Below are 26,486 nucleotides of genomic sequence, written 5' to 3'. Positions count from 1 at the left end.
GTTGGTATCTTTCTAGGAATATATCTATTTCATCTAAGGTATCTATAAGCACCCGCCTCACCTTCACTCTTTTTTCTACATGATCTATTCTCCAGAGGGTACCCAGAGTGACTTTTTAAAAAATGCAAATCTGATCATGACACACCCCTGCTTATAGCTCTTGCATGGCCTCCCTGCCCTTAGGATACAGACCCATGTCCTCAGTGCTGCCTGTGAGGCCCAGCACAGCCTGGCCTTCCTCTCTTCTCTGGGCTTGTTACTCTCATAGAGCTGTGTTGCCTCTTTGTTCCAGCCACACGGAACTATCTGCAGCTCCTGAACATGCCATGTGTCACAGGTGCCGTTTCCTGTGCCAGGATCAATTCCTCTGGTGATCTTCTGCTTCCTCTTCAAGGCCCAGATGAAAATGTCATTCTCTCTGGAAAACTTTCCTGCCCCAACTTCCTGTTCAAGTGTTCCCCGGGTCTCCTCTGTCTCTTAGAGCACACCCACTGTTATTTTGTTGTTTACATATCTGTCACCCTACAGGTGCATCCTTGTTTACATACCCGTCTCCATCAGGGACAAATTTTTAATCCCCATACCCTGGACCTGGCAATATCCCTGCAGTGAATGTGGCTCTGAAATGAAGTTTTATTCTAGCAAATCCCATCTCCTCCATCCTACATAGCCTCCCATTTATTCCAGTTAATTTCTTCCTTTTAAATTCATACTCCAACCATTCAAGTCTTTTGGGAATGCGGGCTCTGATCATCGCCCCTCCCCTTCCTGCATTTGAGCACAGTGATGTCAGCGACATGTACTGAGCCCTGACTGTGGCCCAGGCCCAGCAGTGAAAGACAGGCCTGTGTGATCTCATCTAACATCAACAGCAATGAGGTCGTTATTACTGACCTCACTTTCCAGAGGAGAGAACTGAAGCTCCAAGAGCTTAAGTGACTTGACCAAGGCCACTCAGGTCGTGAGTGATACAGCAGAGACTTGGACACATGTCTGTGTGATCCCAGAATCCGTGCTCTGGCCATACAGTGTTAGACCTTCTTTGATTTCATTTGGTTCATTGAAAAAATTTGTGAGACACAACGTTCTAAAGGACCAGGGGGAGAGAAATCTGAGGCCAGCCATGAGTCACCCCAAGGGTAGGAAGCCCGGAGGCCACACAGCATGGGGCAGTGTGGGATTAACTCTCAGGACAGGCAGCAGGAGCCCAGGAGAGGAGCACCTCCTGGAGCACTGTGACACCCTGAGCAAGGCAAAGGGGTCCCAGCATGGTTGGCTGCAGTTGGAGTGGCCTCCGCCTTCCTCCCCGTTTTGGGCTCACAAGCTGGGCAGTCAGGTGGCTGTCTGGAGCATAAGGAAAAGGACAGGAGCATGAGGAGTCCAAGACGGGCCAGACTCTGTCTGGTGCTGAGGTGCCAGTCTGAGCGAGGCTGGGCTGCAGCCAGTCCTGGCATGGACTGCTCGGACAGAGCAAGGAACCCGAGGCTGGCAGCCACCTAGAGATTCGGGGAGACACATTGGTGATGGAGGCTGGAGAGCAGAGTGGGACCAGGGAAATCGGACTTCTGATTAGGACAGAGGTGAGGGCTAGGGTGCATGTGTAAATGGGTCTTCCAGAACATCTCCCATCCTGGAGAGGGAACCTCAACAGAGGGCTTGGGCCTCAGAGAGCATAACTAGTGACAGTGTTTCTTTGCCTGGAAAGACCAGTTTCTCTCTCTTGGGCTTAATTCCCACCCCCATCGCCAGACTCCATCCCCCTCATTGACTAAAGGAAAAGATAGACATTGGATGGAGCTTCTCAGAGCATTTATTTATTTATTTATTTTTGAATACCAGGCAGGGAGTGGAGAGTAGCTGAACAGAGTGTGCTAGTGGTGTGTGTGCTGGGTGGGACGGAGGGGCTGGGGCAGGGGCTTGCATGTGGGTTGCAGTGGGATGGGGAGCACACCTGAAGGACAGCTGAACTAGAGGGAAGGGTGCCCGGGGCAGCTACGAGGACAGCTGCAGCGGGCGAGGGAGCAACTGCAAAGCATGGGACCCAATTCCCCTAAACCCACCCCTTCCCTGGATCCCCTCTTTTCACCATTAAGTTAAAAAATAAGTCCTTGAGGCAGCTTAGGTCAGAGGCTGTCAGGGTCAGAAGTCACAGGGTGGAGTGCAGAATGCTCTGGCCAGCAGAGCCAGGTTCTAGCTGGATGGCGGCTCAGGCCTCTTCAGCCGTGGCATCAATGCCCGCGTAAGTGAAGTTCTCAAACAGCGACATGTTCACATAGGCCTGGGGGTAGAGCAAGCTTTAGTGGCGGCAGTGGATGAAGGTGCATCTGGCCTCAAGCTCCTTGACTTTAATGCGGTTGGGGCATTTGGACTGACACTGATTTGTTCCGGAGACTCAAGATGGCCCCATGGCCAAGGGTGGCTCTTACCAGCCCAGGGCAGTGTGGGCATCAGACACAGCTGGGCATCTTGGTTGAGAGGCCCTTGACACCATTGTTAGAGCAGGGTTTTCACGCATTCATCGAATGAACTGTTTGCTTATACATTCATTCATTCATTTACTTATTCATCTAGTCAAAGGCTATTTTTGATGATTCACTCATTTATATGGTTATTTGATTGTTCCTTCATTCTTAAGATAGTCATTTAGTCATCGATTAATTCATATGAAGAACTCTTCATATTTACTAATTTTAATATATTTTTCATTTCTATTTATTTGATAGTTCATTTGTTCACATGATTCAGTTACTGAATTATGTATTTACTGATGTAATTATTGTATAATCCATCCACTAATTCCATCTATTCATTCATAGTTACTATATCATCCATCTACTACTTCCACTCATTCATTCACACAGTTACTATATCATTCATACACTAATTCTGCTCATTCATTCATACAGTTACTGTATCATCCATCCACTAATTCCACTCATTCATTCATTCAGTTACTGTATCATCCATCCACTAATTCCACTCATTCATTCACACAGTTACTGTATCATCCATCCACTAATTCCACTCATTCATTCACACAGTTACTATATCATCCATCCACTACTTCCACTCATTCATTCACACAGTTACTATATCATTCATCCACTAATTCCACTCATTAATTCACACAGTTACTGTATCATCCATCCACTAATTCCACTCAGTCATTCACAAAGTTACTATATCATCCATCCACTAATTCCACTCATTCATTCACACAGTTGCTGTATCATCCATCCACTAATTCCATTCATTCATTCACACAGTTACTGTATCATCCATTTCCCCAGCCATCCACTTAGTTAGTTGACCATTCATACATTCTGCTCTGGCTCTGTGCCAGGTGAGGAGAGGTGTCCCAGGTGAGCCTGGGCTGATGGCCTCAACAGAGGTGGACAGATAGGCAGGCTGGGACCTGGCACTTGGGGAGGGATTTGCAGTTGAGGCTAAGCAGCGGCCTTGGAAGAGTTTTGGCCTAGTGTCTAACCCAGCAAAGGCTGGAGAGGTGGGCTGCATCCTGGGGCCCAGCCCAGCATGGTGACAGCCCCGGCTGAGGGAGTCTGGGCAGGCAGTGTGGCTGGCACCTATAAGAGAGCACTTGGGGGAGCCTCAGCCCCCACCCCAGCCTCCTCACCTTCCTGGCTTCCAGCATGCGGCCCAACTGCAGCGCGATCTGGGCAAAGGGGGGTCGCTCATACGGACGGTCCCGCCAGCACTGACGCATCAGCTCGTACCTGCAGAGGGCATTGCTGAGATGAGCGGTCAGGGCCAACTGGGGTGATGGGGTCACAAAGCTCGAGGCTGAGGTGACTTACACTTCATCGTCACAGTTTCGAGGCTGCTCCATGCGGTAGCCCTGAGGCAGCTTTTCATAGAGCTCAGCACAGGTCATACCGCAGTAGGGCGTGCCTCCTGCAGGAGGGGACAGGGCTCTGTCAGTGCAGGGCCCCACGTGGGTAAGGTGGGGGCACTCTGGGGAATGGGGGTCGGGGACTCACCAAGGCTCACTATCTCCCAGAGAAGGACCCCAAACGACCAGCTGAAATGAGAAGGATGCCTCAGTTACCGTCCAGGCCCCGGAAGTTTGGTCTCTGCCTACTTGAGATGTGCAGCCCCTTCCGGGCCCTGCATGTGGCTACTCTGCGAGTGCCTGGCCTCAGCCAGCTGTTATCTGTGCTCCACTGAGCTCTGGCACAGTCTCCCACACCCAGGCTCCACATAATTATAGCCAACATTTTTTTGAGCACTCACTATGGTCCAGGCACCGATTATTTAATATATATGTTTGTTCATTTAACCCTAACACCAACCCTGTGATATAGGTTCTATTATTATCCCCATTTTATAGATGGAGACACTGAGGCACTGAGAGGTTAGTTAGCTGGCCCAAGATCACACAGCTAGTCAGTGGCAGAGCAGGGATTCAAACCCAGGCAGTCTGGCTCAAACCCAGTTAAATCTGCTCTTAACTGCCTCTCACACTGTAATCCCCGTGGATAGGTGTGCGTTAGACCTGAGACCAGGGTGAGAGTTCAAGTGGGTGGAGGGGATCTAGGGAGTCCTGGGGCAGAAGCAGGAAGTAGGTGTGTGATGGTCACAGGGGCAGTCAGTGTGGGGACAGTGAGCTGGGCAGGCCAGGACAAAAGGCTTGGGGCAAGGAGCAGAGTGGCTCAGAGTCAGGGCTGAAAGGTTGGGCAGGTTCAGACAGAGATGGATATTCCTTGGGGGGGGAGTGTGCCAAGATGACCACCTGAGGGTGGGGAGCCTTGGGGATCATACTCTGGTAAGATCCTCAGGTGGGCATGACCTTGACCTTCAGAGGGGAAGGTGAGAGTACTTCTTTAGTGGTCTCTCCATCTACGCCCAGAATTATCCACAAGTGTTCCCAAACCTCTCCAAGGCACCCCCCGTCTCTTACACAAACACAATCCTAACCTACCCCTACCCCAATCCTACTCCTGAAACACCTTCCAAGATAAAAGCTCCTTCCAGCTAGCCCCACCACCGTCCCACTAAGATGCTGGGCACTGCCGAGGTATACTCCAGACACACCTGTGTGACACCTAGAACCACCCTAGGGATGCCAAGTCACGCCTTAGACTACCTGAGCCATTTCTGAGATGTGTCTGGGTTATGCCCGTGTGACCCTGGGGGGCCAGGCCCCCTGATCCTGTCCCATTCCACACTCACACATCACTCTTCGTGGTGTAGACGCTGTAGTTCAGAGACTCAATGGCCATCCAGCGCACGGGGAGACGCCCCTGGCAGAGAGTGGGTTTGAGGGGTCGGGCGTGGAGAAAGGGCCTGTTTGGGGGTTCTGGCGGGCAGGGATAGGTGCAGGCCCTGAGGGGAAAGGTTGAATGATACTTACCATCGTCTTCTTCACATAAACCTCCTCCCCCCGAGAAAGGCCAAAGTCTGCAATCTTGGAGGCCAGGTTCTCTCCGACCAGCACATTTCGGGCAGCCAGGTCCCTGTGGATGAACTGCAGGCAAGGTCAGAAGTCAGAGAAGACTGGGGGATGAGGAAGTCCATGACAGTGGGGCAGTCAGGGGTCTGGTCCCACCGTCAAGTGTTCATGGGCACCCTGATGCCTGTAGTGTCCCTTCCTCTTCTCCCACCCACCTGGGCCTCAATCCTAGATCAGCCAACTCCTGTCTGAGAAAAATCAGTGCTGGCTCTCATGCCCTCCTTCCAGAGCCATGGCCAAGTTCAGGCCGTATCCCTCTTCCTGGGATGACTGTGGCCACATGGCACCTTCCCCTCTTGCCATGTCCCCTACCCCCTTTCTCCCACCCTCTCACCCCCCTTGGTCCTGCATCCTCCTCAGAGGCCTCTCTCCATCAACTCTGCCCTTGGCACTGGCCCTTCCCCTCTGCTTTCAAAGATACTCAAAGCCTTACTATCCTTAAAATGCCTTGTGTCCCCCTGGGCAGTCGCCCCTTTCTTACACTCAGTCAGAGTGTCCTCAGCCCCCTGCCTGGTGGATCTCACCATCCGCTCCCCATCAGGCACCATCTGCAGGGTGACAGGCTGCAGACTGCTACTGCAGCCTGGGCCTCTCTCCTGGGTGCTGGGCTGGCACCTGCAACTGCTCACTCCACACCCCTCCGGACCTGCCTCTCGCCCTGGCTCCCTCCTCGCTGCACTTGCACTCACCCTCTCACCAGGGCCAGGAACGGGGGCCACATCCTTCCTTCTCACCGTTCCTCAGTCCCCACATCCAGCCCCAGCCCGCTAACTCTATCTCCTGAAGCCGCTCAGCAGCCTTCCCCGGCGCCTCCCCCACTGCCCGACTCACACACCTGCTTCTCACTCAGGTACTGCATGCCGTTGGCAGCGTCGCTGGCAAAACGCAGCAGCTGCCGGGAGCTGAGGGTGGAGGCAGTGCCGTGCTCTCGAGCAAAAGCTGGGTCAGTCTCCAGGACCCGGCTCTTGCGCAGGAAATCTAGCAGGTTCCCGTAGGGGGCATACTCAATAGCGATGTACAAGTAGCCTGGGAGGGGAGGAGACAGACATGGTGATTTAGATACAGGCCGCCTGGGCTGGGAGCAGGTGCCCAACAGTAATAGACAGGAAGCCTGACGCATGAGGGAGAACCGAGGTGGACGTGCAGGTCACCGGCAGCGCCCAGCAAGCTGCCGAAGTGGTGGAGGAGATGGCCGAAGGTAGGGCTTCGGAAGGAGTAGGTGATGAGTTGGGAGCTCACCTCGGTTCTCACAGGCCCCCAAGAGGTTGATGATGTTGGGGTGATGCCCCAATTTGCACAGAACTTCCAGTTCTCCCGCAAAGTCACGATGGTCATTTTCAGAGGCATATTCTGTGTAAAAAAATCCAATATCACTTTTGCCAGAAATAACTCTGGAGAAATAACGCTGGTGAGGGTGGGGGGCCAACTGCTGGAGGGAGCCGGGGGGACCTGGGATCTGTGGGACGAAGGAGAGGGCCAGGGTTGGGTCAGGGGACCACCAGGGTACCTTTCAGCATCTTGATGGCTGCGTTCATCTTGAGCCCATCCTTCTTGATCATAGCCCGGATGACCTGGCCGAAGTTCCCCTCCCCAATGAGGTCCTCGAAGGTGATGTCCTCCCACTCCAGCACTGGGTAGCTCAGGGGCTCGGGCTGTGGTTTTGGCCGCCGGGTCAGCGTCAAGGTCCCTGAGCTGAACTGCAGGATGGTCTCCTCGCCCTTCACAGGAGGGGATAAGTGGGTAGACAGTCCACGCAAGAGAGGTGGGGGCAGGAGAGGGCACAGACGGGGGCACAAAGTGGTTCCAACGGTTAGACAAATGGACAGAGGGCGCCCTGGGGGTCAGCCAGGGACAGACTACTGGCACAGAATCTCAGGTGGTAGAGCCGCAGGTGGGCTGCTGGGTGGACAGATGTCCATGGAGAGAAAGGCACAGCTGCAGCCTGGGGATCTGGTGTGTGGGGCTCTGGGGGGCAGAAGGAGGGCTCACAGGTACTACTGCTAGGAGCCACAGGGAGGGATGATATTTCTAACATTTAAAACAGAAAAGGATTGGGTGAGCTGCAAGCAGGGAGCGCCCCACCACGGTACTGATCCCACACCTAGGCTTCTTTGTCCCCAGGGAGGCTCTGGAGAGGATCCCAGTCTTGGGCTGGCTGTAGGTGAGGTACGTTTACTGAGCACCTAACACATGCTAAGCCCTGAGCAGCTGGGAGCCAGTGGAGGGCTCTTCCTCGCCACAGCAGCAGAATTAGAGATTACTCTTGTGCACACACTCGGCGTCTATCCACAGCTCTAAAGCCAGGCCAGGACATGAATACAGCAAGAGCACAACAAAGAAGAATGTCCAGTTCCCTCATCTGAGTAGGAGGTGGGCTACCTGGGCAGGGCTGAGGGCAGGAAAAGGAAAAAGGAGCTGGAAGAGGGGTGGAGGCGGGCCTTGTGGTGGGACTCCCTAAGTGCACCAAAGCCCAGTCTGACGGCCAAGGGCCGAGGACATGGCGCACACGGATTTGCATGAAGCATGGACAGCTGAAAGCACACACCAGAGTGCACGTACATATTCTTACGGCAGCACCGTATGTAGGTGCTTCCATGCATAGGTACATGTACACACGTGAGCAGGGAGGTGCACAGAGACATACTGCATCCAGGACACACGCATATACACAGGGGGTCCCCACAAGGGGACACACACGTGCCTGAGTTATGACGGTATGTGGCTGCCTTCCCACCTCCTGCCCTGGACATTGGTCCCCTCCCCCAGCACAGCAGTGATGGCTTTCTGTGTGCACTGACCTCAGAGGAAGGGCCGACACAGCCTGGAACAAAGAAGCCAATTGAATCTCTGAGTGGATTTTTTTAAAGGCACAGCAGAGACACCAGCCCGGGACACTAGGCTTTCTATCACAAGGGTCAGCCCTCGAGAAAGAAGAGGGCTTTATTTATTTTTTTTAATGCCAAAGCTTGCCTCTAAATATCAAGAGTCCAGGCCTGGAGGACCAAGGGTAGAGTTCAGGTCGTGAGTGACAACAGTGAGGGAGAACCCAGAGGAGACAGGACCTGGGGTGGGAGGCCAGATGGGAGGGTGTGACAAGATGAGGGGACATTGGGTCCCCTGCCCCCACCTCTAAGTGTTGGCCTGAGGGCTGGCTGGGCATGGGCTGCAGGAGGACGGAAAACTCTGGCAGGTTTACAGGGCAGCCAGGAAGAGTGGAGGCTGGTGACCTTTCTTCAGGGCGGTGGCGAGGCCGCAGGGGTTGTGGCGATGGGTCTGAGGGTCACAGAACGTGCTGCCCTCCACAGGGTCTGCGGAAGCCCCCAGAGTTCTTACGTTTCCCAAAGGAGGCCCTGGGATTTGCAAGGATAGGGGTTTGGGATGAGGAGCTCACGGCACGAGTGGCCTATTGGCAGGAGGCCACAGCAGGGCTGAGGACATCCGCCAAGGATGTGTGTGGACAGAAGCTGGCTCCCAGGTTTGCGAGGGCCTGCAAGGACAAAGGCCAGCATGGACCCAGGTGCCCCTCCGTGGTATTGCCGTGCTACCTGGGCTTAGATCACCCCTGGGGAGAAGGAAGGGGGCAAGGAAAACCCAAGTCCAGGAGTCCAAGCCTGGAACTGGCCCTGGTGAAATATGGACATAACTGAGTTATTTTGAACGAGGAATATTAAATATTTCACCACCAACATAAATGGGCTCATGAGCTGAGTTCAGTTCTAGAGAAATAATTTTGCACCCTTGAGTGTTGTGAGTGTAGCTTGATACCTGGGACATAAACACACGTGCAGGCACACACACACGGTACACAAGCACTTATGTGTACATAGGTAGAAACACACATGCACCGGGGCGGGCGTGGGTCACTGACCGATCCCGACTGGTAGGTGAAGGTGCGTCTCCGGTGCAGGCAGCTTCTGCGGATGCACACCAGGGTCAGGAGTGCGGCCAGGATGGTGAGGCAGGTGGCAGACACGGAGCCCACCACAGCCAGGACCAGCTGCTGATCCAGGCCCTCTTCCGCTGCCCGGCTCTCTTGGACTGGGCCCTCACCCTGCAGCCCTGGACACAGTAAGAGGGGCAGCTCGTGGGGATGCCTGGGTCAGGGAACCCAGAGGCCACACATGGCGTCACACTGAGGGAGAGGTCAAAGATCCCAGTACAGGACACAGGGAAGTCACTTAGGCCACATGGAGGAAGGGCCCAGGGGTGCCACAGGAGTAACATGATTTTCCCAGCCATAGGACAGTGGGTCACAAGAAGGGAAAGGTCAGAGTTCCCAGGACCAGGGCTGTGTCACTTGTTGGGACGGGCCTGGGGTGCCCTGGCTGCACGGCAGGCTCATGTGGAGAGAGAGCGCACTGAGACACCCGGGCCCTGGGGTCCCGTGGGCCTTGCCCTCTCACCGTTGCCCAGAGTGGCCTCTTCTACCATGTTGCTCCAGTCACCAAGACCCTGAACGCTGGCCCGCACACGGAAGAGGTAGCGCGTGCTGGCATTGAGGCCTCGGACGATGGTGCTTGTCTCCTCGGGCCTGTCCACATCCATCCACAGCGGGTCTCCTGCGCCCCCAGCCACCTGCACCTCCACAATGTACTTGGATATAGGCCCAGCCGGGGCCTCTGGGCGCTGCCACGTCAGCTGGATCTCGGAGTCTGAGAGGGCCTGGGCCTGGAGTTGTCGGGGGGCTGGCGGCCCTGGGGCAATGGGGGCAGGAACACGGGGCTCAGGCTATGTAGCTGGGGGTCAGACACATCTGCTCCATGCCCCCTGCTCTCTGGACCCCAGAAAGGGAGCCACCCTGCCAAGCCCCTGCTTCCCCTCCCAGGCTGAGTTCCTCTCTGCCCCAGGCCACCCTCTCCCCCCAGCTTCTGCTTCCCCTTGTTCCCCTTGCATCCCAAGTCCTCCCCACGTCCCCCCATGCTGTGTCCCTGTCCCACATGCTTCTGGTGACCTATGTCCTCCTGGTATCCTATATCTTCCTCACGTCCCCCTGTCATGTCTGCCTGACCGCTCTAGGTATGTCCTGTGTTCGCTTCACACCCACCCAACCTCCTCCCACGTCTCCTGGTCTCATGTGTGCCTGTGTCCCATGTGCTCCCCCGTCCCCAGCCCGGGCATACCGCTGGGGGGCAGATGCACGTGTGCGGGGGGTGAAGCGGGGCCCAGCAGAGTGCAGTGGTAGAGCCGCACATCCAGCTGGTAGTGGGTGCCAGGCGCCAGTCCGGTCAGGAGGGCGGTGCGGGCCTGGGGGGACGAGACATTCTCCCGCCGCTCCTGCCCCCGTGCCCCATCCCACAGGCGCAGCAGGAAACCGTCGCCCACCAGCGGCGCAGACACCGAGGGCAAGGACCAGCTCACTCGCAGCCGGTCGGGACCCTCCACATGCCAGCCCTCCAGCCATGGCTGCAACACGGGCTCTGGGGCCAGAGGTCAGAGGTCAGAGCTGTCCAATGGGTCCTCAGGGCTGGACAGGACAGCGATCCCCAGTGGGCAGCCTCCAAGGGGAAAGGCAGGGGCCCCTTGGGGGACAGGACAGGAACCCCTGCGGGGACAGGGAGAGATGACTCTTGCCCACTCACCAGGACAGTCTGTGGTCATGAGGGTGGGAGGCCCCCAGGCTCCTTCTCCACCTTCCCCTGGCCGGCTCAGCTGCACACGGACACTGTATCCTGTCTTCGGCCTCAGGTTCATTAACGTCACGTTCTCACTGGGGTCCACTGGGGATGGGGTGTGCGGTACACATCATTCAGTTTCAGCCTCTTCTAGAAGCTGCCACGCCCCCCTTCAGCCCCCCTCTTCTCCTTGCACCACCCACCCTCCCTTTCCCGCTCCCCTACACCCAGCCCTGGCTCCCTCCCACTCACCCACAATGGCCGACCAAGCCATGGTGCTGTCCTGGGGCCGGTAGTGCAGGCGGACAGAGGAGATCGGTCCATCCCCAGAGAACGAGACCAGCGGGGAGACCACGAGCTGGCGGCTCTGCTTGGCCAGGAGCCGAGGTGCAGCCAGGGGCACTGGGGGCACTGCCGGGAGACTCGGGGTGAGGCATGGCCACACTGCCTGTCCAGGCCTCAGGGGAAGGAGGGGCTATGCAGTGGGCATCAAAGACACCTCTGGGCTTTGTCTGGAGCTTCGGAGAGACCAAGATTGGCCAGAGTGGCCAGGGCCCAGCGAGGACAGAGCTATGGTCAGGGATTTGGCAATAAGGACATGAGTGTGTCCCAAAAGTTGGTAGGTGAGGGAGTGATGTGGCCAGACAGGGTTTGAGGTGCATACCCTGCCCTTATAGCGTGGGGGTAGACTGAGGGGCTGGAACTCAGGGTGGGGGGACAACCTGGGTGTCACCCTGCTCTCTGCCCCTCCCCTCAGCATTCATCGCTCTCTTAATTTAAAAAAAAAAAAAAAAGGTGCCAATGATGAAGCACCTGCTGTAGCCGAGGCCTCATTGCACGGCCTCTTTTTTTTTTTTTTGAGACAGAGTCTCACTCTGTTGCCCAGGCTAGAGTGAGTGCCGTGGCGTCAGTCTAGCTCACAGCAACCTCAAACTCCTGGGCTCAAGTGATCCTACTGCCTCAGCCTCCCGAGTAGCTGGGACTACAGGCATGCGCCACCATGCCCGGCTAATTTTTTCTATATATATTTTTAGCTGTCCATATAATTTCTTTCTATTTTTAGTAGAGACGGGGTCTCGCTCTTGCTCAGGCTGGTCTCGAACTCCTGACCTCGAGCGATCCACCCGCCTCGGCCTCCCAGAGTGCTAGGATTACAGGCGTGAGCCACCGTGCCCGGCCTGCACGGCCTCTGATCCTCACAGCTGCCCTCCAGACAGGGCTCATTATCCCGCATGGAAACACTGGGGCTCAGAGACATTGGCTAGCTGGCCTAAGGTCACGCAGCCAGGGTTTGAACTAGGTCTGTCTGAGCAGGCAACCCCAAATCAACTGGTTCTACTCCAAAGCGGCTTTCAAGTTCCTGACTGGCTTCCCCACTCCATGGCCACCGTTCCTCTCCTGGCCTCCAGATTTTTGCATTGATGCCCTGACAGGTTCCCTTGCCTCTTCCGAATAATTACCAGACTGACTTTCTTTCTTTCTTTTTTTTTTAGAACCAAAGTCTTACTCTGTTGTCCAGGCTGGAGTGCAGTGGTATCATCATAATTCACTGCAGCCTTGAACTCCTGGGCTTGAGGGATCCTCCTGCCTCAGGTTCTCGAGTAGCTGGGACTACAGATGCATACTACCATGCCAGGCTACTTTTTAGAAATTTTTTGTAGAAATGGGGGTCTCACTATATTGCCCAGACTGGTCTCGAACTCCTGGCCTCAAGTGATCCTCCAGCCTCAGCCTCCCAAAGTACAGGGATTACAGGTGTGAACTATCATGTCCGCCGGGGCAGACTGACTTTCTAAGAAGGAAGAAAGGGAGGGAGGGAGGGAAGAGGGACAAGCCTGATGTGGCGCTGTGAGCTGAGGAGGTGTCAGGCAGCAATGAGCATGTCATGAGGCGGTGCTCATTTTGGGGGAGACAAAGGCCCAGTTTGGGTCCTGAGGAGCCCCTGGTGCCTATGGTTCATGTGGGTGTTGCCAGAGAACAATCAAAATCTTGGGACTAGATGACATTGAAATACCAGTAATTGTCAATGTATATCAAGCACACACCTGTGTCAGGCCCTGTGCTAAATGCTTAAATGCATCCTCTAATTTCATCTTCATAGCAACCTTACCTCCATTTTACAGAGAGAGAAACAAACTCAAAAGAGTTTAAGTACCTCGCCGAAAGTGATGGAGCAAGGAACTTGAGGAAAGAGGATTCAAGCCCAGGTGGTCTGAGCCCAAAGCCCGGGGAGGGGGAGCAGAGAAAGGTGGAGGGTGGAGCCAGGTGGTGGGGCCAGGGGAAGGCAAGGCGCTGGGGGGCAGAGTGGACAGTGAGAAAGAGCAATGCAAGGGGGGCTCATGTGGAGGAGAAGGGGTCAGGAGCAGCGATGGGCTTAGGGGGGCAGGTGTGTGAGCAACCGAGGCTCATGGTGCTGGAGTGGGTGAAGGGGCACCTGACCTGGGTGGGGTGCTCTGCTCTGGGCAACCCCGGGACTGGCAGTTCCCTCCTATTCACCTGGCAGACTCCTAGGCATGCACCGCCCCGGGGAAGCGAAGCCAGTCACCCTCTGAGCTCCACAGCCCCATGCACTCCCCTGGGGGGACTCGGACTTGTGTGTGTGTGGTGGCTGAGGGGCAGCATGGCTAGGCAGGAGGAAGGGTGAAGCTGGAGGGTGTACCCAGTTTCTGTGGCAGGAGATGTCCTTTCCAGATGGGACTAAGCTGTGCTCCAGCCTTGACACTGGCCAGCCTGGACCTCTGGTTGACCACAGCCCTCTTGTTTGCCTGGTGCTAGGTTGTGACCTTAGATGCCCTTGCCATCCTGCTAGGATCCCCAGTCTGAGCAGCATCAGGGAGTGCCGACTCTGCTCACTGTCCCTTCTCCATGGAGCTAGGACGTTACTGACCTTTGACATTGACCTTGAAGCGCCGGCTGTCTTGGCCTCCAGATGTGGACACGCGGCACTCCCAGAACCCACTGTCCCCAAGAGCCAAGCGGGGCACCTCGAACTCAGCTGTGGTCCTATCTGGCTCCACGATGGCCTTGGCGGACTGAGGGACGGGGGAAGGGGACAGACCACAGAGAGTGAGCCCTCCTGTAGCAGACACGTGTGTTCGTCTGGACTGTCCCGTGGCAGCCCCTCACCTACCAGCCTGACCTCATTTGAGCATGGTCTGGCCAATGGGTAGAGCATGCAGAAAGTTCTGAGGGGTTAGGGGTCTTAGGGATCGACCATGCAGCTTGCAGGATGGGGGCCAGTGGGCTCGGGGGTCCGGGGCTGACCAGGAGCACGGTGCCATCCGGCTTGCGCAGCTCCATGCTGCCCCGCACTGGGAAGGGGTTCCCGGCGGCTGCACAGTTGATCCGGGGCGTCGTCTCTAAGTTGAACTCCAGTTCCGAGGCCACGTTGAGGATCTGGGGGATCCGGTCTGGGGAGAGACAGAGAGGACACTCATCCTGGAGCTCCCATGGGGCACACACATGACCACCAAAGTGCCCCTCATCTGGTGTTCTGCTTCCCAGTGGGGGCACCGCCATTTACCTCGTCACTCAAGCCTGAAAGCCATCAAAGTCCTCCTCCAGCACCCTCAGCCCCACGCCCCATCAGTGCAGAGTCTGCCTCCTACCCGCTCCCGCTTCCCCCTCTGATGCCCACCGCCAGGCCCCTCGCCGTCCTCGCAGCCAGCACACTAGCTCAGGCCTCATCGTTTCCGGTCCCTGGCTGCGGACTCCTCCAGGGTCTCCTGCTTCCTCTCTCCAGCCAGCATCTAGGGGTCCTTTCTCAAACTCAAATCTCACCACCTTGTGCCTCTTTAACAATTCCCTCTTGTCCCTATCCTATTAAGTGCAAACTCTCTGGCTGGTCGTTCAAAAGCCCCACGGTCATTCAAAGTCTCACGATCTGACCTCTTCTGAGCACTCCCCATCCCCCCACTCCACTGCCCGGAATGCACGCCTGAGTCCTCAAGCCCTGGGCCTCTGCCTGTGTTCTTTCCCTGGCCATCCCTCTCCTGTCCTTCCTCTCCAATCTCAGATCACACCTCCTCCCAGAGCCCTCCCCGACCCTCCCCGACTAAGGTTGGTGGCATCCTCTGGGCTCCCATGTGCTCTGGGGTGCTGCCCCTCGGGTCAGGATGGCCGAGAACTCCCGCCAGAATACAGCTCCCTGAGTGTGGGGCTTGGACGTTACAGGGAGAGGAGGGGCGAGTCGCTTCTGAGCCAGGGAGATGAGTTTGGTGAAAGCTGACTCATTTTGAGGGGTGTCAGAGACCCTGGTGCTCATACCTGACTTCTCACAGTGCACTCCATGCCACCCGGAGGGGCAGACACAGCCGCTGAACCGGTCACAGGTACCGCCATTCTGACACTGGCACTGGAGGCGGCAGTCTGCCCCAAAATGACCAGGGGCGCAGGCTGGGAACAGAGGAGGTGTGGTTAGAGGGGCCCGGGGCGGGGGCAAGGAGGGCCCAGATGGGGCACTGGTCAGGTGAGCCGGGACTGCAGAGGGCTTGGCGTGTAAGTCAGGGTCAGACGGAAGGGCCTCGGTCAAGCTTGTGGCCCACTGTCCTGGACAGGGATCAGGAGCGTAGGCTAGTCCGTACCTTCCTGGCACTGGCTTCCTCTCCAGCCAGACCCGCAAGAACAGCCATAGGGGTCCGGGAGGCAGAATGTGAGGCCCCGGCAGCCTGATGTGCCCAGGCACTGCTCCTGGCAGCTCTGCCCGAAACGGCCCTCTCTGCAGGCTAGAAAGAGGGTGCGTGGGTGTACAGGCCTCTGTCAGGCCCCAGGGTCCAGGGGTCTACCTGGCACCTTCACCCTCCAAGCTCCATTCCCATGGCTCTAGGGTCTTCCCCCAGTCAGCCATCCTCCCCTGCCAGGGTCCTAGCTCCCCTCCTCCTTACCCTGCTCACAGCGGGTCCCAGTGAATCCTGGGGGACACACACACTCGCCGTCATGGTCGTGGCAGACACCTCCATGCAGGCAGCCTGTGCATTCCTTAGCACAGCCTGGCCCCCAGCGCCCAGCCCCACAACCTGGAGGGAAATGTCTTCAGCGGCTGACCTTCACCCACCTGGCCACGGCCACTGAAAGCTGGGGTAGCTCTGGGGATCTGGGGGATCCAGGGGACCCACAGCAAGTACCCATAGGGCTCCCAGCCTCCCACACCACCCACGACCTCTGTCCTCTGCCTCTGACCCCGCACGATGAGCCGAAAGAAGGCGCTGCCCAGGGGGCTGGCTTCCAGGTAGGTGGCACTGTAGATGCCACTCGATGATGGCTGCACATTTGGGAGCTGCAACAGGAACCGCCCATCCCGGGCCTCTTGCCAGTCCAGGGTGTGGAAGTAGGATCCTGGGGTGGAGGAACGGGTCAGGGGCCTCAGCACCACGTGAGGGCTGGTGTCAGTTCGCTCTGTCCATCTCTGCCCACGTCACACCAGTGGGCCCCATGCACAGTGGTCAGACCTGGGGATGGTGTCACGAGAGCCTAGCACCCAAGCCAAAGAGCTCAAAAGCACCCTCTTCGTGCTCCACTAACTCCCCAGTAACTCACAAGTCCTATTCAGTCTACCTGCTCCTCAGCTCCTAAACCAGTCCCCAGCCCACCGCCACCACCCTGGTCCTAGCCACCAACGGCCTTGTAAGCAGGGTCTCTGCCTTCAGTCTCGCCTCTCCCCACGGCCCTGCACTCAGCAGCCAGTGTGATCTTTCCACAACAGATCCCTCTGTAACTCTCCTGGCACAGCTCCTAGTGCTCCCCGCCCTCAGGATGAATCTAACTCCTCAGCACCCTATCTCACCAATTCCGCCCCTGCTGGGCCCTCACCCCCACACTGCTCCACATCCTGCCTGAAACCCCGCATTCCTGCATTCCTGACCCTCCGGCCTGTGCTCTTACCAGCCCCCTCCTGGAATGCCCTTCCTTCCTTCCGTCTTTGTCTGGCTTCTTTGCCTTCCCACTTTTCCCGGGCACAGTTCAGGTGCCATCTACTCCGGTGTCTCTCCCCTGAGCTTCTCCCTCCAGGACCTGCAGACCCCTAATTAGAGCGGCGTCCTAGTCCCTGCCCCAGTCCCTTCTTGCCTCTTTGCTCAGGACTGAACAGGTTCTAGAGACCCAGGTCTGCCTGCCTCTCTCTAGGGGGCCTGGAGCTCAGAACCCCTTGGCCCAAGGGAAGAGTCCCCCTTCCGCAGGAATCTCTGGGGCCACACAGGAAAACAGCTTCCTCCCAGGGGTTAGCCAAAGGGCCGGATTGAGCCAGGATGGAGGGCAGGCCTGGGGCTGAGATCCCCCAGGTCTGCCCAGGACTCATCATGTGTCTGTCGCAGGCATCAGGGATCTGGGCTGGATAGATCTCTGGGGGAGGCTAGACCTTCCCCTGCCTGTGTTGGCATTTTATTACCAGTTCTTTGCCTCCTCATGGGATGCTGCTTTTCGCCTGCCAGGTGGGCATGTGACAGCACCTGCTAACTCCCAGGGGACAAAGATGAGAGTTCAAAAAAGTGCTTGTTTGGGGTTAGAGGGAAGGAGGTAGCTGACCACAGGCTCCTGGTCCTCTGAGTAGGGTAGGAGGAGCTGAGCTGAGATGGGTTCAGGTGCATCCTGTGGCACCTGGTCCAGGACAGAGGTGCCCTGGAGGTTGGCCAGGAGGGTAAGAGATGTTTCAGGGTGACCAGTGTGTAAGGGGCCAAAGCTGAGGATTCCGAGGGCGATGGAGGTTCAGCGTTAGAACTCTGGGTCTGCCTGCCCGGCTGGTTCAAATGCCCCCTCACCATTGCTCTTCCAGATCACATCTGTCTGCTTCTCCTTGTGCACACGTGCAGAAAGCACAGCTGTGTCGCCTTTGTTCACAGTGTGTGTGACCTTGTCTGGGAGCAGGTGGGCTGCGGGGTGGAGGGTGGGGTCAGCCTCTGGGGCAGAGCCACATGCCAGGTGGTCCCCCACCCCACCCCTGACCCCTGCCCGCCACACTCACCTCCGGGGCTGTTGTGCACGTAGAGGACGCGCGTGCGCCGAGCCCCGGCGCCGCCCACGCAGGAGAAGACGCCCACGAGGTCCGAGGGTTTGGAGAAGCCGCGCAGCGTGACCTGGTGCGAGCCGTTGCGCGCCAGGCGCAGCGGCTGCCCGGGCGGCAGGGTGCGCACGACGCGGTCGTCCTTCTCCAGCAGCAGCGGCGAGCCCCAGGCGTCCGAGCCCCTCCCCGACCCTGCCTCCCCGGACACGCAGGTCAGGAAGAAGCGCTGGGGGTCCGTGAGGCGCAGGTTGGCCAGCAGCGTCAGGTCCACAGCCGCCCCTGGGGCCAGGGCACCGGTGACTCCATCGTGGGCCCAGCCGACCCTCTGCCCAGAGACCCCCACCCCAGTCCTCTGATCTTACTGTTCCACCGCCCCTCTGAGGAGGGTCCCCACTTTCGCCCCTGTTCCTTGCCCTGCCCTGTGGCTCAGACCCCACTGGCGGGCACTTTATCAGGCATTTCCATTCCCCTCCCCCCTTCCACCTGCTCCAGCCCCTTTCCCTCAAGTCTCTTCACCCTAAAACAACAAAAACAAAACCACAAATCCTCCTCTGGCCCTGCATCCCCTTCCTTCTCCTGCCAGATGGCTTCCCTTTGAGCTCAGCTTTCGGAAAGAATGATCTCTGCTCCCTGTCTCCATTTCCTCACTCTGCTCCTATCAGTCCCGTTTCCCGGCCTGTCTCTAAAACTGCCCTGCAAGGGCTTCCCTGAGCCCCTTCTCCTTGCCCCCACCACGAGGGTGCAGGCTAGGAGGGCCCTGGAGAACAGAAGTGTCACTGCAGACATGCAGAGACGTTTGGTGGGCTGGGATTTGAGGTGGGAGAGGCTCTGCCACCAGTGGGTTGTGGAGCAGAAACAGCTCGCTGGGGCCGGCCCAGCTGCCTGAGGGGCAGGCCTGGGACCCAGACGACACCAAGGCCAGGTGGATCTCCGTCTTTGCTTTCCAAAGAGCTCATGCCTTGTGTGTGTGTGTGGGGGGGGGGGGCAGGCATGGACACAGGTGCCCAATGCAGGGTGCTATATAATGGATCACAGAGAAGGGGCCCCTAACCCAGCATGGGGAGGCAGGCGGATGAAGAGATGCTTCCTGGGAGATGAAACTGGAGCAGGACTCGATGGGATGGGGAGAGTGGGGAGGGACAGAGGGCAGGGGTAGGGAAAGGGCATTCTAGACAGAGGGAACAGCCTGGGTAAAGGCCTGGAGTGAAAATATCATGGTATGGGGAGGAGGCTGTCCACACTTGGTGTGGCTGGAGCAGAAAATGTGAGACAGCGAGTGAGGGAGACCAGGTGGGACCAGAGCCCAGTCCAGGCCAGACCAAGGACAGCCCTGCGAGTTTGCCCCAGCTCCAGGTCCCGTGGCTTCCGGAGCCCCTCCTTCTCTGTCCCTGCTGGCTGTCAGGTAATTAATTAATTAATTAAAGTGCCACTTAGCTTATCAGTTAGCATTCTTTAAAAGCCTGCCAGGAGTAAATGAAGCCAGCATTTACTGACCACCTACCTCCTACCAAGCACCCATTGGATCCCCACACCCCCCAGGGAAGTCTATGTTTTTTCCATTTAGGGAGGAGGGTCATGACAATTATTCTACAGGCTTCCTTGGGCAAGCTCTTCACTCCGTTGGCTTTAACTGTGACCTCTGAGTCAATGCCTTGGGGACAGCCTTTCAGCCCTGACCTGTATTTTCATCAGCTTTTCCCAAACCTGTTCCCCTCCTGTGCTCCCTGACTCAGTGGACTGCACCTGCCACCTGAGACACAAACTACGGAGTCATCTCATAATCCCATTGTCATAATGATGAATGTTTATTGGATGTCAATTATGTATTGGGCACTTAATTGATGTTCTCTCATCTTACCATCCTGACTGTCCTGGGAGATGGGTGTGATTATCCCTAGTTTATAGCGAGGAAAGGAAAGCTCAGAGAAGTTAAGTAACTTGCCCAAGATCATACAATTAGTAACTGGCAGAGCCAGGTTGTCTGATCCTACAGTCCACACCTCTGAGCATTATGGTGGCTGCCTCAATCAGTCACACAAAATTCCACACATTGTTTCCCTAAACTGTGGTCCCCAACCCCTGTGGAGAAATTGTCTTCCATGAAACTGGTCCCTGGTGCTGAAAAGGTTGAGGACCACTGTCCTAAAAGCTTCTTGACTTCATCCGAATTTCCCAAGCCTGCCTTTGTTGAGCCCTCATCCCTACTCGCCTGGACCATTCTGATAGCCACACCCTCTCCTTAGCCAACTCATCCTCCAAAGTCATCCATCTAAGACTGAAGTCTGACCTCATGACTCTCTTTCCTACAACCTCTCATGGCTCCCCACTGCCCTCAGGATAATGTACATGTTCCCACGCCCCTTGCTGCTCCCACCTGGCCCTCCTGCTGCGCTCCCCACAGGCACCTCTTTCCCAACACTCCCCTGCCCCTGAGAATTGCATGTATTGTTCTGGCCTCCTGGAATGAAGGTCATCTCTTAGTGGATCTTTCCTGACTCCCTTTTTGTCTGTCACCTGGGGCAGAGTAAGCTGACTCCTCCTCCTCAGTGCTCCTCTAGTGCTTTTTGTGTCTCTCTCTGTTTAGCCTTCTTTCCACGTCCTGTTCTCTGTACGAGACCATGAACCACCCAAAAGCAGCCTCTGTGCTCTAATGCCCTGACCAGTGGACTGAAGGAATCAGCTTCCCTGAACTCAGAAGCCCTTACCCAGCGCCAGGCACGGTGCCACGCGCTCTGCATACATCATCTCATTTAAACCTCATAACAACCGTAGGAAGTCGGGGTCATTTAATGTCATTGTACAGATCTGGAGGTTGCTGGCCTCTCTCAGCTAATGGCCCAGCACTTAGCACAACTCCTGGAATATTATTGGTGCTCAATAAATGTTTTCCAATGAATAACTGAATGAATCCAACACTGACCCTATGAGCACCCACTGAAAACGTCATGGGGCCCATGGGCCCTGGTGCTCCCTCTGGTCCTAAGATCCACCTCCTCCCCCTCCCTGATCCCAGGCTGCAGTGATTTCTAGCATCTGCCTGGGTTTTTCTGGCCTGATCTCACTTTCTAGTGGATCAAAGTGATGGCAGTGATGATGGGGTTTCTTTTGTTTTCAAAATTTTTTATTGTGGTTAATACATATAAAATCTACCATCTTAACCATTTTTAAGCATACAGTTTGGTGTTATTAAATATATTCATAACGTTGTGCAGCCATCAGCACTGCTCATCTCCATCACTCTTCTAACCTTGTAAAACGGAAACTCCTCATTCCTCCCTCCCCCCAGCCTACGGCAGCCACCATTCTACTTTCTGTCTCTATGATGGGATAGGGTTTCTTGGGAGAAAATCAGGGCCTTGGGGCCTGGAAATGGGCTGAGGGCTCAGGGAAGACTTACCTACATGAGAAGCAAGGAAGAGGACGGGGAGCAGGAGACGGGGCCCCAGCCAGACCATACTCCGGAGGCTGACCCAGGCCAGCCAGGACGAGCCTGGCCTGGGGTCAGTGGCTCTGGGTCTGAGTGCTCAGCCTGTGCGGGTCAGTGTGCATCGGTGTCTGGGAGGAAGAGGAAATGAGGTGGCTTGGGTGGGAGGGGTGGCAGGCCAGAGGGGTGGGAGGACTTGTCCTGCCCCTGAGCCTCCCAGTCTGGCCCCCCTCAAGGCTGAGGATGGGTGTGGCCTGGAGGGCCCTGGAATAGGGTCACTTGAGGTGGGGGGAGGGCTGTGGTAAGGACAGACCTGGGGACTGCTGGCCTGATTTCCCATTCCCTCTCCCTTCAATCCTCAGTCTTGCTGGCGCACGGGAGGCAGAAGGTGGCAGGAAAGGGAGGAAGCCAGTGGCTTCCGCCTATTGAGGAGGGATGGGGGGAGGACATTGTTCTGGGGTCTCCCCTCCCCCAGCACATACACACAAAGCGGCCCACGTGACTCCTCACGTATGTGCCCTAGGACACAGAAAGTTACGTGGTATCCTAGAGAGCAGTTCACATGTGTGACAGAGGATCTCTGTGGCTCTGAGAATGTACACACTCCAAGGAACGCAGGGCAACAGAGAGCCTTCGGGTCTATCTTGTGTACCTTTCACTTTACAGATGGGAAAACTGAGTCATGCCGTGCTCAAGGGCACCCCGAGGTTGTGGCAAGGCTGGGGACTTGAACTTCTGACTTGGTCCTTGCTTTCTTGTGGGCGGGTCGTTCCACAAGGGCACACGCTAAGCAGACCTAGGGGAACACACAGGGAGTGAGTCTGTTGCATAGATAGCCCTCGGCTGAAGCTTACTGTCTTGCCAGATGTCATTCCTTTTGCAGCAAACCCACATCTATCCCCGGGCACGGGGGCAGCAGAAGTCTTCCCACAGAGGTGCACTCACTCTTCCTGGCTGACAACAACCTGGGAACAGTCCCAGCTTCTTGGGAAAGCCTCCAAAGCCCCGTGGATCTTGCCTCCACTGCCTTCCCCAGACTCATCTCCTACTGCCCTGGCACCGACTGCTCCGCCTCTCATCACCGCCGGCAGTCACCAGAACAGAACATGACCTGCAGGTAAGGAATGACTGTGGGAGGGCCTTCTGGGGGCAGAGGGAGGAGCCGTCAGGTCGCCAGGCTCGATGGTTAAATCTGTGACCCTTCTGGCCTGGAATGGAATGGTTGGGGTGGGATGAGACCTGGTACCAGCTTAGATGACTTAGGTCTGGAAGTCCAAACCCTCCCTCTGGGGCAGGGACATCGTCCCAGAGTCTGTTCTGGGTATAGGCTTCATCCTCTGGATCCACCCACTCAAATGCACTTTCCCGGGGAAGCTGGGTCCCTGTAGCTTGGTTCAGCTGGTTTAGGCCCAGGGCCCCCTGAAGGTCACTGAAAAGTCCCAGGAGAGGGTTTGACTCCTGGAGTAGCATGAAAAAGGATCAGGGAAGACCTCCCGACCCCACGAGGCCGACAGATACTCCCATTCCTAGGTCTGAGGCTGGGAAGAGCTTTCTCTGGACAAGGCTCTGGGTAGGAGTGGGAGTGGGAGTGGGGCTGGGGAGAGTGGTTGATACCTTGGACGTCAGCTCATCTTGGTGCCAAGGTCTTAGAATCTGGGATGAGAAAGGAGCTGGAAAACACTGGGGCCATTTGTGTGGCAGGATTGTAGGCAGAGTACACTCGTGTGGAACTTTTCCCTTTGTTCTTGGAAGACCTGTTGGGCCTGATGTCATTTTGAAAATGTATGGAGAGCACTTGGGGGGCATTTGTTCTTAAAAATAACACGGATGTTGGCACAGGTGCTTGCCCAGAATGGAGAAGTTTGAGACTCTAGGACACTGGCACGTGTAGACTCTGGGCCCATCTGCCCTCTCCACTTTCACTGGGAAACAAAACCCAACAATGATTTGTAGATAAATAAAATGCAAATATTGTAGCATTTGTACACAAGAATTTGTATTATAAAAAAAATCCTATAAGTATAAAAGAATTTTTTCCGTGTGTTGAGATTATGTTGCAAATAATTTAAATAGCATCAGTTTACAAACAGCATGTCCCAAATAAAATGTTACTGCACACATTTTGAGTGGGTCGTGTATACATCTGCTGTTGCAATAGGAATACTTAATCCATAGTGTGCATCTTAAAGTCTCAGTCACTGGAAAATTGTGGGCCAACGATAATGTTAATGCAAATAGGCAATCCTACACTTTGTGTAGGTAACACTTTGTAAGGTTAACCTCTCAATCCAAAACAAACTAAATTGATAATGATCAAGCTAAACACAACACAGTTTATAAAAAAAGAATAAAGCAAGAACAGCAGCATGAGCAACTTCACATAAGGCAGATAATTCACTGCTAACAAAGCTGCCTTCCTGCAAATAGTGGGCATTCCAGCTGTTGGCACGTGGGCACATGAGGTTTGCTGGGTTGCCGGGGGTTCCCGGGCAGCCAGGCTTCCTAGTAGAATGCTAAAGTAGAGATTTTAGTAAACTCTACATGCCAATTTTAGTTTTCAAATGCTAAATTTTAGTGACCTTCATTTAGAAGGTTACTGTAAGTAGCCCATTATTGGACCTAAAAAGAAAAGCTAATGAAATTAGTAATTATTTGCCCAACACAACTGAAAAAAGTGCTCATGTTTTGGCACTGTCCAAGACTCATGCGGGCGTCCAGTGGGCTGTGGAACTAAATGGATCTGTGTTTGCTGGATGGTGTCACCTGTTTCAAGTGATACTGAAAATTGTTGTGCATTTTTCGTAGCCATTTGGGGCTGCCACTTTTGGAGAAGTCCTTCTTTAGAGCAGACTGGTGAGACCAACGTGAAGACATGCCACGTATACGTGTATTTAGGGCACCCCTCCCATGTGCCAGACCCTTCGACACATGCTGAGGATACAATCACTAAAGGACAGACATCATGCCTTGGAGTATATAGCCTGAAAGTGGGAGAGATTGTGTCATGGCAGAAACTTGAAGACTCAAAGCCTCAAGGCATTTGTCCAAAGAATGGGAACCAACCTGCTTTTTTTGTTGGCAAGGCCTGTGTTTTACTGAGGTTCCTCTTAGAGACTGAATGTATGATTTAGCAACATACCTGGTGAGATCTGACCCATATTGAGGTTCCTGGGGAGTGGTGTTTCTTTTTGGGGTCTAGTTCCAGATAACACCTGTAGAACAGGAAGGAGAGTAGGAGTGACTCCATGACAGGCTGAACCTCCCGGAATAGGCCTAAGTTTCGGTTTCCCCACTCGGGTCCTCCACTTCCCTGAAATACCGCTGATAACAACTAAAAGGTCCCGGGACTTGGAACCAACCAATCAGAAGCCAACATGACCTTGGAGCCAACCAATCAGGAGCCAACACGATCAGCCACTTTTGAAGGAGCAAATGAACTAAGGGAGGGAGGGGGATGGTGTGCCCAGTGCATGTCACCTACTGAAAAGTATAAAAGCTTAGTTTTTACCCTAGGGCGGGGTCCTGGTTCGTGGAGAGGCCACTGCGTTGGCGCTCTGGGGCTTGGACCCTAGCTTGAGCTAGCCAATAAACTCCTTTGCCTTTTGCAGCCTCGGTGACTCTGCCTCTCTGTTCCTGGGGCCCAGGGGAACCGGTTCTAACACAGCTACAGAGGCATAGGGAAGTGCAAGGAGGATCTGATTTGCCCGTAAGGAGGCACAACCTTGATTGCACTTTTTTTTTCTGCATGTGCTAATAATTACCCAGTCTAAGAAAAATGTTAAAAAGACAGAAGTTCCCTTTTCCTTTTCCATTTTGAAGGGAGAGTTATAACTAAACTCTCTCCTCTCCCCACTGACCACCCCACCACACACACACAGTGCCCAGCTGTTGCCCAGCTGCAAACGTGCGTGCCTCTCCCGTGAGGGTTACACTCTTTCATGGCCTCCTGTACCTCTCCTTTGTGTAGCCTTCAACTTCCTTGTGATACCTGGGTAGCGTCTCCTTTTGGACTGTGAGCTCCTTGTGGGCAAGGACCACAGTTATAAATGGTTGACATCACTGCAAATAATTGGCTCTCGATAAATATTTAACAAAAAAATAACTATCTGTTTGTTGTGTTGTATTACTAATACAACAGGCAAAGGCATGGGCAGGGGCTGGGTCTTCCTTGAAGGGAATTTTGTTTCCATGATCCTAGAAGGAGGTGGGCTCCCCACAGGAACTCAGCACGGATTGGCAGCCTGAGTCAGAAGTGGATTCACTCCAGGTGGAGACTATCTGGGCATGTGCACTGAGTAGTGTGAATGTGCATGGAGGTTCTACCCAGGTTGGGTTGGGAAGGAAGTGAAACCAGAGGGGAGGGGTAAACCCCTGGATTTTGAAGTATTTCTCTTGGAAAAGGGTTTCTTCTCCAGCACTGGGTTATGGGAGAAGCAAGAAATACCTCCTTTAAGGCTGAAGATAGAAGAGGCTAAAGAGCAGCCTCTCAAATTGTGGTCCTACTGCGCACCCCCAGTAGGCAGCTCTCGCTACATACCACTTCTTGTGTGGATGCTTTGACACCCCATCTGGTCTATACGAGTCTGCTGATTGTGCACTTGGATGTTGTAGCAAGGCCAAATTGCTGTGAAAGTTTCTGAATGCTTGCTCTCCATTTTTGTCCTTGTCTCTTTGTAACAGTCCTCAGACGAGTGCTGGGCCACGGACCACATTTTGAGTAGCACTAGTCTGGTGGGGTAACAGACAAAGAGGGTTGGGGGGTAGATGGCTGATGTCAAGACTGAGGTCTGAGTTGAGTCTGTGGTGTGGCAGGTTAAGTGGCAAGGAAATTAAGGTCACAGGAGAAGAAGTCCCACAGGTGTTCGGGAGGGTCGTCTCTGAGGATATGCTCCTTTTCCCCTTCACCGTTCAGAACACGCTGTACCTTGACGTAGACTGGGGCACAGAAGGCATACGGTGAAGGGACTCTGCCCTGCGCCTTTCCAA

At 55.2% G+C, this 26,486-nt stretch overlaps 1 protein-coding gene across 1 annotated transcript; it reads right to left on the bottom strand.

Moving 5' to 3' along the window:
• Nucleotides 1–1,792: 1,792 nt before the first annotated feature.
• TIE1 (tyrosine kinase with immunoglobulin like and EGF like domains 1) lies at nt 1,793–21,621 on the bottom strand. The gene is made up of 23 exons (XM_069477825.1): nt 21,474–21,621; nt 18,038–18,355; nt 17,835–17,945; nt 16,261–16,416; nt 15,966–16,097; nt 15,666–15,806; nt 15,349–15,477; nt 14,347–14,492; nt 13,970–14,114; nt 11,335–11,493; nt 11,050–11,187; nt 10,591–10,887; nt 9,874–10,164; nt 9,339–9,529; nt 6,978–7,188; nt 6,710–6,820; nt 6,306–6,496; nt 5,372–5,485; nt 5,191–5,261; nt 3,999–4,039; nt 3,816–3,912; nt 3,635–3,734; nt 1,793–2,278 (listed from the first exon to the last, which is right to left on the bottom strand). Exons 1-23 carry the CDS (start codon nt 21,529–21,531, stop codon nt 2,207–2,209), a joined length of 3,420 nt encoding a protein of 1,139 aa, XP_069333926.1. The 5' UTR covers nt 21,532–21,621; the 3' UTR covers nt 1,793–2,206.
• Between the last annotated feature and the right edge of the window lie 4,865 nt (nt 21,622–26,486).

Source organism: Eulemur rufifrons, chromosome 8 (assembly GCF_041146395.1).
Source record: "Eulemur rufifrons isolate Redbay chromosome 8, OSU_ERuf_1, whole genome shotgun sequence".
In the NCBI taxonomy this organism is placed as follows: domain Eukaryota; kingdom Metazoa; phylum Chordata; class Mammalia; order Primates; family Lemuridae; genus Eulemur; species Eulemur rufifrons.
The sequence above is the reverse complement of the archived record's forward strand: the minus strand, read 5'-3'. Positions and strand labels throughout refer to the sequence as shown.